The sequence below is a fragment of the Capra hircus genome, chromosome 18 (assembly GCF_001704415.2).
Source record: "Capra hircus breed San Clemente chromosome 18, ASM170441v1, whole genome shotgun sequence".
Taxonomy (NCBI): Eukaryota; Metazoa; Chordata; class Mammalia; order Artiodactyla; family Bovidae; genus Capra; species Capra hircus.
Genome location: NC_030825.1, coordinates 50,939,381 through 50,951,009, shown reverse-complemented (window position 1 = coordinate 50,951,009; position 11,629 = coordinate 50,939,381). Strand labels below are relative to the sequence as shown.

Genomic DNA, 11,629 nt, shown 5'->3' with positions numbered 1-11,629 from the left:
TCTTCTTTGGTGGTACAGAGATCACAGGCACCACCCTGCGCTATGGACTCCTCATTCTGCTCAAATACGCAGAGGTGTTATGTCTGCAAGCTGGAGAGCTAGGGACGAGGGGGCTGGGGTTTGGGGTCAGCTGGAGGCTGCGGTAGGCACAGTCCACATCTCCGGTAGCCCCAGCCAAAGTGCCGGCTGAGCTGGATGGCGTGGCTGGCCGAATGCATGCCCCAACCCTGGAGGACCGAGAGCACCCGCCCTGCACCAACACTGTGCTGCACGAGATCCAGCGTTTCATCAGCATGGTGCCCTTCGGGCTCCCGCGTGCTCTCACCTGCAACACTACTTCCTGCCCAAGGTGCCCATTGAGTCTGGGGATCCTGCACAGGAACGGGGAGGGCCTATCAGCGGGTCTGAGCGTTCACTGCTGATGCACAAATGATTCCTTGCGTTGGCTTCTAACTGGGGTCTTTTTTGAGTAACCTTGGCACATCACCCCAGGGCACCTTTGTGATTCCTCTGCTTGTCTACACACTGGGTCCCCACCCAATTCAAGAACCCAGAATGCTTAAACCCCACCAACTTCCTAACGACCAGGGCGAGTTCCAGAGCAACAACGCCTTCATGCCCTTTGTCCTAGGTCTGGGCTGGGCAGGGAGGGGACCGGTCAGGACATGCCCTGGCATGCATGGGTTTCTCACTCCATACCCGTGTCCCCAGGAAAGCAGATGTGCCTGGGTGCAGGCCTGGCCCCAACCGAGATCTTCCTCACCTCCATTCTACTGCGGTTCTTCCTGCTCCCTGTGGGGAGCCACTCCGACACAGACCTCACCCGGCAGTGCACTGGCCCGGGCAACGTGCCCCCAGCCTTCCAGCTCCGCCTCGTGGCCCGCTGAAGGCAGATTCAGCTCAGCTCACTGGCTCTCAGAACTCCTTACCCTCTTCGGTCAATAAAGGCCTGAACTGCAGATGGAGGACTCTTTTCAAAAAGAGGTAGCAAGAGAGTCAGCTGTATGCAGCTCTGAGGTAAACTTTTATTTCTTGGCTGATAGGACTTGCACACCCATGCTCCTCCCAGCACCTTTATCCTGCCCAAGCAGTGGCAGCCTAGTCCAAAAGGTGCCATGGTTGACAGGGGTTAGGGAGTCACTTCACATTCCAGGCTGGAGGTGTGGGGGGCTTGGGGATATTCCCCCACAAACCTTTCCCAGCAAGAGGCCATGACTCACCCCAACCCCAGATCCTGCGTCCTGGCAGGAGGTGGCGATGCCTCCTTCCAGCTCTCCAAACCTGAGAGGGGCATGACCAGACAGGGCAGGACACAGGCCCCCAGCTCCAGTAACGGAAGGCCCCAACACTGGCTCCTGTCCAGGTCACAACCCCCGTCCCCATCCCAGGGCAGTAGAGGTCTCTCCTCCTCCTTGGTCCTCAGCAATGGACGGAGCCCTCCACACCAGGCAGGATGGAGGCAAAGTCAGAAGCAGTGGTGGTGGCGGGGAAGGAGCAGGCACCGAGACGGGCAGCACCAGGGCCCAGGGCTCTCCTGAAGCCAGGGCAAGCTGTCTGTCCATGCAGCTCTGGGACTGGCCACTAGGTGGGCGTAGTCGGCTGTGACACGGGCACTTGGACACCTTTCTGTCCTGATGCTGGGGAGGAAGAGGGACAGGGGATTGAGTCATCGGGAAGGAACAGAGGCCAAGGGAAACTGGGAAGATTGGGAGAGTATCAGAAGAGAGGGGCTCATGCTGGGGACACCAGGTGAGTCAACTGTCTAGGGAAAGCAGGCAAAGATGGGGAAAAACGAGCTGCAAGGTTCAGTGACTTCAGATTCATCAAGAGATGATGAGATTCATCAGAGATTGATGAGACAGCTTGAGGCCTAAAGAAGTACATGGAACAGGAAGGACTTAAGAGGCGGAGTCACCATTTGGGAAGCAGGTACCTAGCTGATACTTGTCTTTGGCTGCTGCTCGCTCCTTGGCATCAAAATACCAGACAGTGATGGCGTACCTGGGGACCAAAGCAGCCCCAGAGGGCCATTAGAGATCACACTTGATCCCACCCACTATCTCCACCGTCAGCCGCCCCCCCCCAGCCCCGCCCTCCGTCTTGGCATCCCCTCACTTCCTAGTCGCTCCAGGGGTCTGACAAGACTGCTAGCGCAGGCAGAGTAGCTGGGCACATCCCCAGAAATATGGATCCTACCTGGTGGCATAGGCTGGTTTCACCTCATGGGGGTTCCGCCGATCAGACCAGAAAATGAGCAGCCGGTCGAAGAGAGGCTCAATGTTGGCTACCACGGGCCGGCCCTCAGGGAATATCTGCAGCAGGCCGCCATGCACCTGAGGGCGGCCCAGAGGATGAGGCAGGAGGCTGGCCAGCACTGCCTGGAGCCCCGCCTCCCCTTGCACAGCCACACAGCCCCCAAGGGCCCGCCAGGGGGCATAGTAACTGCACGTATCACTCCCTCCCACCACTCAGACTCTGAAAATGAATGACAACCCAGGGTCTGCATCACCATGGAAACGGGCAGGAAGCTACTAAAGACGACAGGAAATGGGGCGGGGGAAGTGCTCCTTAGGCTGGGGGCTGGGCAGACTGCACCATTACCCAACACCAGGAGCCACCACCACACAGGCAGCTGGAAGGAGGTGCCATTTCCAGGAAGGGCCCCTAAAAGATTACAACGCCCCCCAGTGGGTTGAGAAGAGGACCGGGACCATACGAGCAGCTGAGCGGGGAGAGGAAAAGCCTCTGGGTGAACGCCGCCCCAGCCCACCATCCTACCTTGACGTCCCAGTTCTGATTCAGGTAATAGATACAGGTGATGCAGCGCCCGTCGCCATGGGGATTGTCCACGTGTCTCACGTACCCCAGCCCGTTTCCTGGGTAACATGCCACCATGGCCTGGCAGAGATGATGGAGACAGGGTTTACTGAGGCGAGCAGGCAGGGACTTTTGAGCAAGCCAGCCATTACCTCCTCTTTCTCACCTTTCAGCCCCTCACCTCTCCTCAAGGGTCCTGGGGGCTCCAAGGGTTCCAGCACCCAGACGTTCCTTTTTAGCCAAGCCTCTATCCACAAGAAACCTCAGCTCCCGGCCCCAAGAGCCCACTTCCCACACACACGAGGCACACAAAGACTGAAGGCAAAAGGAGAAGGGGGCACCGAGTTTGAGATGGTTAGATAACACTACTGACTTGATGGACATGAATTTGAGCAAACTCGAGACAGTGAAGAACAGAGAAGCCTGGCATGCTGCAGTCCACGGGGTCACAAAGGGTTGGACACAACTTGGCAACTGAACAGCATACACATGCCCAGAGTGTGGAACCAAGACACAGCTCAGTGACTTGAGGGTTTTTTTTAAAAGATAACCCGATCCCAAACTCAAACATTTCAGTAGAATAAAACCAATTTAAATGTTTTTAAACGTTTTCTGGTATACAGGGATGTGGCCTCAAAGCCCCACATGAGTTCTCTCCCAGAGCTGTAGAGTTGGAATGACCTGGGACACTGATGCCCAGGCCCACCTCAGAGGTTCTGATGTACTTGGCTTCAGGTGCAGCCTGGAATTGTTAAAGGTTCCCAGGTAACTCTAATTTGCACAATGTTGAGAAGCACTGATCATAACGGCAAAGAGTATCTGCTAGATACAGTCTCCTACACATGTGAACAGTACCAAAACCTGTAACATGACTAGAACCTGAGATCTAATCACAGTTCCAAGGACAGCCTGTCAAGCAGCCCTGGACAGTCTCATCACCTGCTACTGCTGCTGCTGCTAAGTCACTTTGGGCCTCAAATGCCTCATCTATCTCATCTGTCAAACGGGGATAACAAACAGCTTCTGTTCACAGCAGTAGCATGAACCCCTCTGAGAATATGACTTTGGGGGCTCCTGACCCCCACAGACCTAAGAGTTAGGCCTCATCCCAGGCCATGGTTTCTATATGGAGAGGTCTAGCCACCGGGTTCCCCCTTCTCTCCTTGACTGCTGCTGCTGCCCAAGCCAGCCCTAGCCACGCTGAGCTCTGGGCCTGGCCACTCCAGGCCTGTACGCACAAAATGACAGGTGTGGTGTGAGGGAAAGGCCCAGTGTTCCCGCAGAGCTAACCCCTGGGTTCACTGGTCTCACTGCGGCCTCAAGAGCTGTGATGCTGGGCAGGGGACTGGGCTGAACTCTTGTTCAGGCTCCTCATCCCTGAAATGGAGTGTAACTACTACTTCACAGCTTGCTGAATGAGACATAAATGTCTGGGAAAGCACCCGGGATGGTGCCTGACACATGACAGTTAAAGCACAGGCTGAAATCTGAAAGGTCCCTGTCCTGTCCTCTGCCCACAGCCACTGGGAAGGCTGAACAAGGTGAATAAGGGAGCACTGGCATGAAGCTCCCCATCTGGGGACCCTCTATGTTGACCCCTCGACGCACAGTGATGCCAGGACACACTCCGCTGGCCCCTGCTCCCCATAATGCTCAGCTACACCTGGGGGCCATGGCCATCTGCCACAGCCCTGGGGTAAACATTCCCAATCAAAAAGATCGGCATCTGCTGCCAAAACCAGGAGGCTTGCCAGGCACTCCATGGCAGGCCAGGCTGACTCAACCCCTCGGCCTCCTCCCAGCTTATTATTCCCCGGGGCTCACCCCAGCGCGGACCGTAAGCTGCTGTGTTAAACGTGTGCACCTGGCCCACCACAGCACCTGCCCCGGCGAAGAGGCCAGGACAACTGCCACCACCATGGCTACCCAGTGGGGCGCCTTTCTCTCTGGCAACATGAGGGCAAGGTCTTGGCCCCCACAGCCCCAGGTTCCAAAGAACTTTCTTTGCACCGCTCACTCCCTGCAGACGGGTCAGTGCTCTGAGCAACTACTTCACCACGAGGAAAGGATCCCTGGCTGTGGCCAGAATGGGGGGTGGCCTGGAACCAGTGAGTCACTGATTAGGGACAGGCAAGCCCTCCCCATTGAGAATCCAAGCCGAGAATTTGCCAGTTTTGAGGATGGGGTGAGCAAAGGGGTCCAGGGCTGAAACCTCTTCCCCCACATACCATCCCCACACAGCTGCCAGACACCCTTTACTCCCCCTCACCACAGCTCAAATCCTTTCAAGTTCCTCACTGCATCCCCAGAGAACACAAATTCCTGACCACAGCCTCCAAGGCCACCAGCCTCCTAAACTACCTCTGGCCTCGCAGTCGTCCTGACTCTTCCCTGACCAGGCTGAGCTCACCCCCAGGCTTCTGCACCTGCCAGGAACACTCTTCCACTGGTCCCCCTCGTCAGTCAGGTCTCGGGACCAGCAGCACCTGGAGTCCTCTAACTGAAGGCACCTGGGCTCACTTCCCCTGCCATCCCCCTCAAAGTGAAATCAGCACAGGCACTTGTTTACCCAGCACTGGCCTCCAGGGCCAGGCCAGGCTCCCTAGGGCCAAGAAGGGAGCTGCTGACTGAAAGCACTCTTCTTCTGGGTCTCGGGGCCTCCATGTGTCCCACTCATGCCCCCTCACAGGACCTCCCACCGTGCAGGCAGGGACACACTAGTCTTTCATGAAGCAGGACTCCTGTGTCAGGCTAGACACAGAAACAGGCCCTTTAAGGCCCCACTCTTCCTCCGCCAGATACTCACCTGGGAGTGGGGGGTGGGGTAAGCATCCTCTGGCCTGAGAAGCATCTACTTCCCACGCCCACAAGGAAAAGGGACACAAGCAGAGTAATAAGGAAACGTGTTCTTTACACTTCCATCTCCGGGAAGGGGCTGCTAGGATAAGGGACAGCCAGAAGCAACATGCCAAGAGCCCCACAAAGCACACACACACACACACAGTACCCACCCACCCACCCCAAGTCAGAATCCCAGGACTGACCCAACAGCAGGCCCCACCTCCATACTGGTCTTAAAGGGGCCTCCCTGGGACCCCTATGGTAGTCCTTGAAGCCAGTGCAAATCAATTCCCTCCCACCTGCCAGTCAACTGAGCAGAGGAACCAGAGAGGAGGAAGGCGGAGGAACACAGGGGGCGAGTTCAGGAAGCACAGAGAGGCAGGCTGTGATTGGCCGCAGCCACACTGTGACCTGAGCCCCACCACCACTGTGGCCACCCGGCATCTCAGAACCCCACCCCATCTTACTCCAGAGCCTGGGACAGAACCCAGATGTTGCCCTGTGAAGGTGAGGAAGCTGAAGTTGCTGTCTCACTGGGGCAGGGGAGGGTCAGAGAGGAACTCCAGTGATTGGGCTGGCTCCTCCCCTCCCTTCTCAGTCCAGCCAGGCTTTTTCTTACTTCCTAGGGCTAAAAAAGTCTCAACCCCCAGCCACCCACCCCCTCCAGGGCCCTGTTTCCAACCACATCCAAAGCACCAAAGGAGAGAGGATTCACGTATTCTCCTTTCCCTCCTAAGATAGCCAGAGGCTAGCTAGGCAGTTAACCTGGTTTTCCTATCCTGTGATAAGCAAACTGAGGTTCAGAGAAGTATCCCACCTTGGGCTATTTAGTTCTTGTGGTCTCCCCCTAACCTCCCTCCTGTAAGGATGGGTAACCCTGGGAAGAAGGTGCTGGTCACCCTGTGGCTAGGGAGATTCCCATTGACCTCCTGCCCCTGAATGGCCGCCTCTGGCTCTCCACTACCAAGGTAATAGGAGGCAGAGCAAAGTGGGACAAATTCCAGCTGGGGTGGGGAGGCCAGCATGGCTTCAGCCTGGGGGAGCCCTGGTCCCTGAGCCAGTTCCTGCCTGAGAGCAAAGCGGCAGAGGCAGAACCCAAGATGGGATCTGAGGGAGGATGAGGACGCCAGGAGCACAGCCTCATGCCTGCAGGGCAGAACACAGCCATGCCGTCAGCCAGGCATCACTGGTGCAGGGCAGCAGGCACTCCCTACAGGGCCTTGTCCAACCACCACCACACCGTGAACTCCAGGCCAGGGCCCTCACATCCCTCCATGAGTTGGCAGGCTGAAAGGCCCTATGGACTATTGTCTTGTGCAGGGCTCCTGACCCCAGATTCCTGAATGGGCAGCTAGAGGCCCAGAAGGCCCTGATGACTGCCCATAAACTCTAATCAAATGAGCGTTTTTCTTAACACAGGGTTTGGTTTTGAGCAAATTTAAAGAAAAAAAAAAAAAAAGATTAATAACTACTACTCTAAAACAAAAAAAGGGGATCAAGAGAAGACCCAAAGGCAGAAGATCAAGTAAACAGACCAGAGCCAGACAGGGATGAAGTGAGGGACGGACGGAACAGAGAAGATGGAGGACACGGACTAGGATGGGGCAGGATGGGCGAGATGGGGTCGTGACCTCCACCTGAGCCAGCGCACGGCCACCCCGGGAAGCTGGCGTGAGGCAGACGTCCCAGTATGGCATGCAGGGTGCAGTGCAGCCCAGCACCAGGCATGGTGGGCATCTTCCCTCAGCCTGGCTTGGGCCTCACCACTGCCACCTACCTCTCCCAGTGCTCCTGCCTGGGAGACAGACCAGACAAGACGCGCACAGTGGCCAGGATGGACTAGGTACACTTGGATGGAGGGAAAAATAAGGGGACAGAACACAAGATGGGCAGACACACGGAGACACAAACCTTGCCCACTTGCTCTAAGGCCCATGAACAGACATCACAGGGCTGCTGACCCCAAGAAGGCTCAGACACAGATGCAGGGCTACGAATGGTGACACCTCTCTTCAGCTTCTTTGAGAGGATCCCCGGCAAGGTCAAGAATCCCGGTGACTATGGGCCAAACCCACAGCTTGCAGGTGCACAAACTAAGGCCCACAGGGCACAAGAGCCCACAGTGAGCTCTGACACTCCCTGCACCAGGGCTGCCTAAACCCTTTTGTGACCCCAGGAGCCTGTCCCCAAACTCACTGATACTCAGAACAACAGGCGTCCAAGTGCCTGGGGGGCCCCGTCCCACCACCCCTCACAGCAGGTCTCCGCGGCCTCACCTTGGTGCGCCCATTGATGACATAGCTGCCCAGCCTCCCAGCACAGTGGCGAATGACGGCATCCACGTGGGCCATGAGGGCACCGATGCTTTGGCAGCCCGGCTCATGGCCTTCCACCCAGGCAATCTGGTCCCCACGGATGCTGCGTGGCGGGATAGCCCGCTGGCTCACAAGCTGCCCGTCTCGCAGGCGCCCGCCCCGCTTCAGGGCCTCTACCTCCGCCAGCACTTGGCCACCCAGGGCCGCCCCCAGAAAGCTGTCCTTGACGCAGATGCCATAGTACCGCATGCAGGGCACAATGTAGTCCAGGGCCAGGCGCTCGGGTGCCGCGGGCAGCACCTCCTCCCTCAGCCCGGCGCTGGCCTCGCTGCTGCCACTGCTGCAGCCCTCCCCCTCCGCCTCCTGGTTCTCCTGCCTGGCCCAGGGCCGCTTGCTAGGTGCAGGGGCATCCCCACCATCCTCTGCCCATTTCCGTTTGGGGGCCTCGGGCCGGGCGCCCTGGGCTGCCAGCCGCTGGCACCCCTTGGTGACCAGTGCCGCAGCACCCTCACTCTGCAGCGGCCGCAGCTCGCCGCCATCCTGCCCACCGAAGCCCTCCCGCAGGGGGCTGCCTGTGGCGGAAGTAGCTGTGGCTCTGGGGGTCCCACTCCCCGCTGAGGCCTCAGTGGGCGCTCCTGGACGGTGGTAGGACAGCAGGGGACAGGGCAGGTAACTCTCCACCCCCATCCTGGCCCGGCTAGGCTCCAAGGGCTCTGACACTGAACCCGGCAACTGAGGGAGAGCCTGACTCAAGGGCTGGGGCTGGCACGGGCTGTCCATGGCAGCAGTGTCTTCATCCCCCGGGCATGGAGGGCACGGCCCAGGCCCATGGTGCCACCCTCCTCCACCTGCTCCTCCTCCACTTGATGCAGCCGGGGGCCGGGGCGGCTGGGCCTGGCGTGGGGCAGGATGAGGCAGGGCAGGTGGCAGAGGCTTTTCTCTCGCCCTGGGGGTGCTTGCTGGTCCCCAAGTCCTCTGCTGTCCCTAGGGGCTTGGGAAGGGACCTGTCACAGTGGCTGGAGAGAAAAAAAAGGAAGGTGAGAAGAGCTACACAGACAAGTGCACTGGAGGGGAGTGGGGGCAGTGGTAGGGGCAGTAGAGAGCAAGGCAGACTTAGCTACAAAGACCCCAAAACCTGAGGTCATGGCGGGAGGGGGGTGGGGGCGGCGGAGACTCTGGGACTTGGGGGGAGTCACGAAGAGACAAGGGGCAATAAACGGGACAGCTGGACAAGTGAGGCTGGGTAGGTGACCCACAGCCAGAGGACTGCAGTGGGGGCTACGAGTGAGATACATCCGCACACACAGACCCACAAACAAAAAAGTAGTAAAGGAGGGGACTCTTAGTAGAAAAGGATGGCGGAGTGAGAACTAGAAGTTAGTAACAAACGGGGAGGACTGGGGGGAGGGGGGCGGATCAGTCTGGAAAACACAGAAGGAAGGGGGGGGATCTACAGACAGTGGAAACTGGTGGCGGGGGGGGGGGGGTCCCGAAACAGAAAAAATAATACAGCGAAGAAGAGGAGAGAGAGTGGGCCTGAGACAGCCGGGCAGAACCGGGTGGAAGGGTCGACCCGAGCCCAACAGGAGGAAAGCCCGTTAGGGGCTGACACACACCCAGACGGAAGGGAGGTCCTGAGACGGACAGACGGAAGGGAGCCGTGGGAGCAGGGTCCACGGCGACAGAGGGAAGGGTGGAGGAGGGTTCACGCACTCAGGGACGGGATGAGGCGGGGAAAAAGAGCCCCCCTCCCAAGTCCCTCCGGTGCGGGCCCGGAGGCCCCTCGGGGCGCAGCAGGACACGAAGGCAAGGCCTAGGGACCGCTGGGACCCCGTGTCCCCTCCCCTCCCCCCCGCTCCGCCCGACGCGCGCTCCCGGCTCCCACCCCAACACCCCCAACGGCCGGCGCTCGACGTGCCCGGCGCGCGCTCCCTCCCCCACGCCCCACCCCCACCTCCCCTCCCCTCCGCTCCCCTCCCCTCCCCGGGGTCGCGGCGCTCCGCCAGAGTGCCGGGCGCGCGCCCCCACACCGCGCCCGGCTCGCGCCGGCGCCCGACTTCCAACTCCTTTTCCGCCTCGTTCCCTTCCCTTCCCGGGCTCTCCTCACCGAGCTTTTTCCTCCGGCCCCGGCGCCGCCGTTTGTGCCAGCCGCCCTGCGCCGCACAGCGCGCCATACCCCGCCCCCACCACCCGCGACGCCCCGCCCCCGCCTCGCCCGGTGGACACGTGACCGCGTCCGGGCGGAGGAGATGAACAGGCGCAGGCGCGAGCCGCGCGGGGCGGGGCGACGGAGTTCCGAACACCCTCTCCCAGGAGAAAGGGGGAATAAATGGATCCGATGGTAACGCCGGGCTTCTTGGCGCCCTCCGCCCCGCCCCTTTTGTGCGAGAGGAGGAACGCAGTTAGGAAGGGCGGGATAGGCGGTGGGGGCGGGGGGCTCGTATACGACGCCACCGAGTGGGAGGGGCATGTAAATTAGCCTATTTACATAGACAGGCCGGCCCGTCTCCTTGGAGCAGAGAACGCTGCGGGAGGATGAGCAGTGGGGTCTAGGAGTGGCAGGTATATTATGGATGTTATTAACATGGACAGCCCCGCCTTCTCACAGCCCAAGATTAGGACTGAAAAGCGTCTGGACAGATAGTTGGGAAATGTATGTAAATTTGCACGACAGCAAGTAATTTACATAGGGACATTTTATAAAAAAAAAAAGCGCAACGTCCTTGAGAGAAGGGAGAGAGGACTAGAAGGGATGTGCAGGTTCTGACCCGCTCTGCCCTGCCTCTTCGGGACAACTGTGTGGAGTCTGAATAAAACCAGCTAGGAAAGCTAGAGAAGACACTGGCATGACTATCTCGAGAGTCTTTTGAACAGTCTGGACGACCTGACCTAGGGGGATAAAATGCAGATGAGGTCATTTAAATGCCCCGCCCCCTCCACCAGCCCCAGGCTGAGCAGGGACTCGGGCCTCCCTTGAGGACGGTTTAAGGCCAGCCTGGGGGAGGGAAAGCCATTGTGAGTGTCTTCAGTGGGTTGCACCAGTCCCTGGCAGAGCCCGTGCAGGTGTCAGCGGTCCACCTGGACACAGGAGGTAACACACTGATCTTAAGTATGCATGGGGGTTAGGGTAGTACAAAAGCCCACACAGTCTTCAGGGGCACACACAGGGTTCATGGTCACACACAGGTGTGTCAACAGAGCCAAATACACACCAAAACACACACAGATCTCAGGGGCACATATGCACAGTCAAGCACTAACTAGACACTGCCTCAGACTTTCAGGCATCAGAAATGCATAAGTATCACCCACTGAGCAGACTCAGGGCTCACCCACAGGCCTGAATTCTCATTCCCTAGCCTCAGCGTCCCAAACAACATCACCCTTGTAGACACAATCACCAAGGGCACAGAGCACTCACAAGCAAAGTGTCACACACACACAAGCAGCACTCATTCCTACAGATCCCATCACACCCATCACAAACAGAGGGACCCGCGTGTTACATATGTGGGCAAAATTCCTCCACAACAGACACCTGAGCCATGGAGTCATGGTGGACCCCACACCATGTCCAACCCTAAAACATGGACTCCAAACATAATCAGGGACCTCATCTGCCTCCCTTCCCTCCCCACCACCCCAAAATGACAGAG

General features: G+C 58.6%; 1 protein-coding gene across 2 annotated transcripts; it reads right to left on the bottom strand.

The window, feature by feature from the left end:
* Positions 1,004-10,201, bottom strand: EGLN2 (egl-9 family hypoxia inducible factor 2). Of its 2 annotated transcripts, none has more exons than XM_018062448.1 (6): positions 10,081-10,201; positions 7,935-8,989; positions 2,779-2,898; positions 2,197-2,333; positions 1,934-2,001; positions 1,004-1,637 (listed from the first exon to the last, which is right to left on the bottom strand). In XM_018062448.1, exons 2-6 carry the CDS (start codon positions 8,751-8,753, stop codon positions 1,582-1,584), a joined length of 1,200 nt encoding a protein of 399 aa, XP_017917937.1. In that variant the 5' UTR covers positions 8,754-8,989; positions 10,081-10,201; the 3' UTR covers positions 1,004-1,581. The 2 variants fall into 2 exon arrangements, with proteins under 2 accessions (XP_017917937.1, XP_017917938.1); XM_018062449.1 differs by lacking the exon at positions 10,081-10,201 and adding an exon at positions 9,590-9,806.

What these genes read in the sequence shown, in the direction of transcription:
- EGLN2 (XM_018062448.1), bottom strand. Translation starts at nt 8,753, where the DNA reads ATGGACAGCCCGTGCCAGCCCCAGCCCTTGAGTCAGGCTCTCCCTCAG. An exon ending in AAACCAGCCTATGCCACCAG is followed by an intron (nt 2,002 to 2,196) that starts GTAGGATCCATA and finishes TTTGGTCCCCAG; the next exon opens with GTACGCCATCACTGTCTGGT. An exon ending in CAAAGACAAGTATCAGCTAG is followed by an intron (nt 1,638 to 1,933) that starts GTACCTGCTTCC and finishes CTTCCTCCCCAG; the next exon opens with CATCAGGACAGAAAGGTGTC.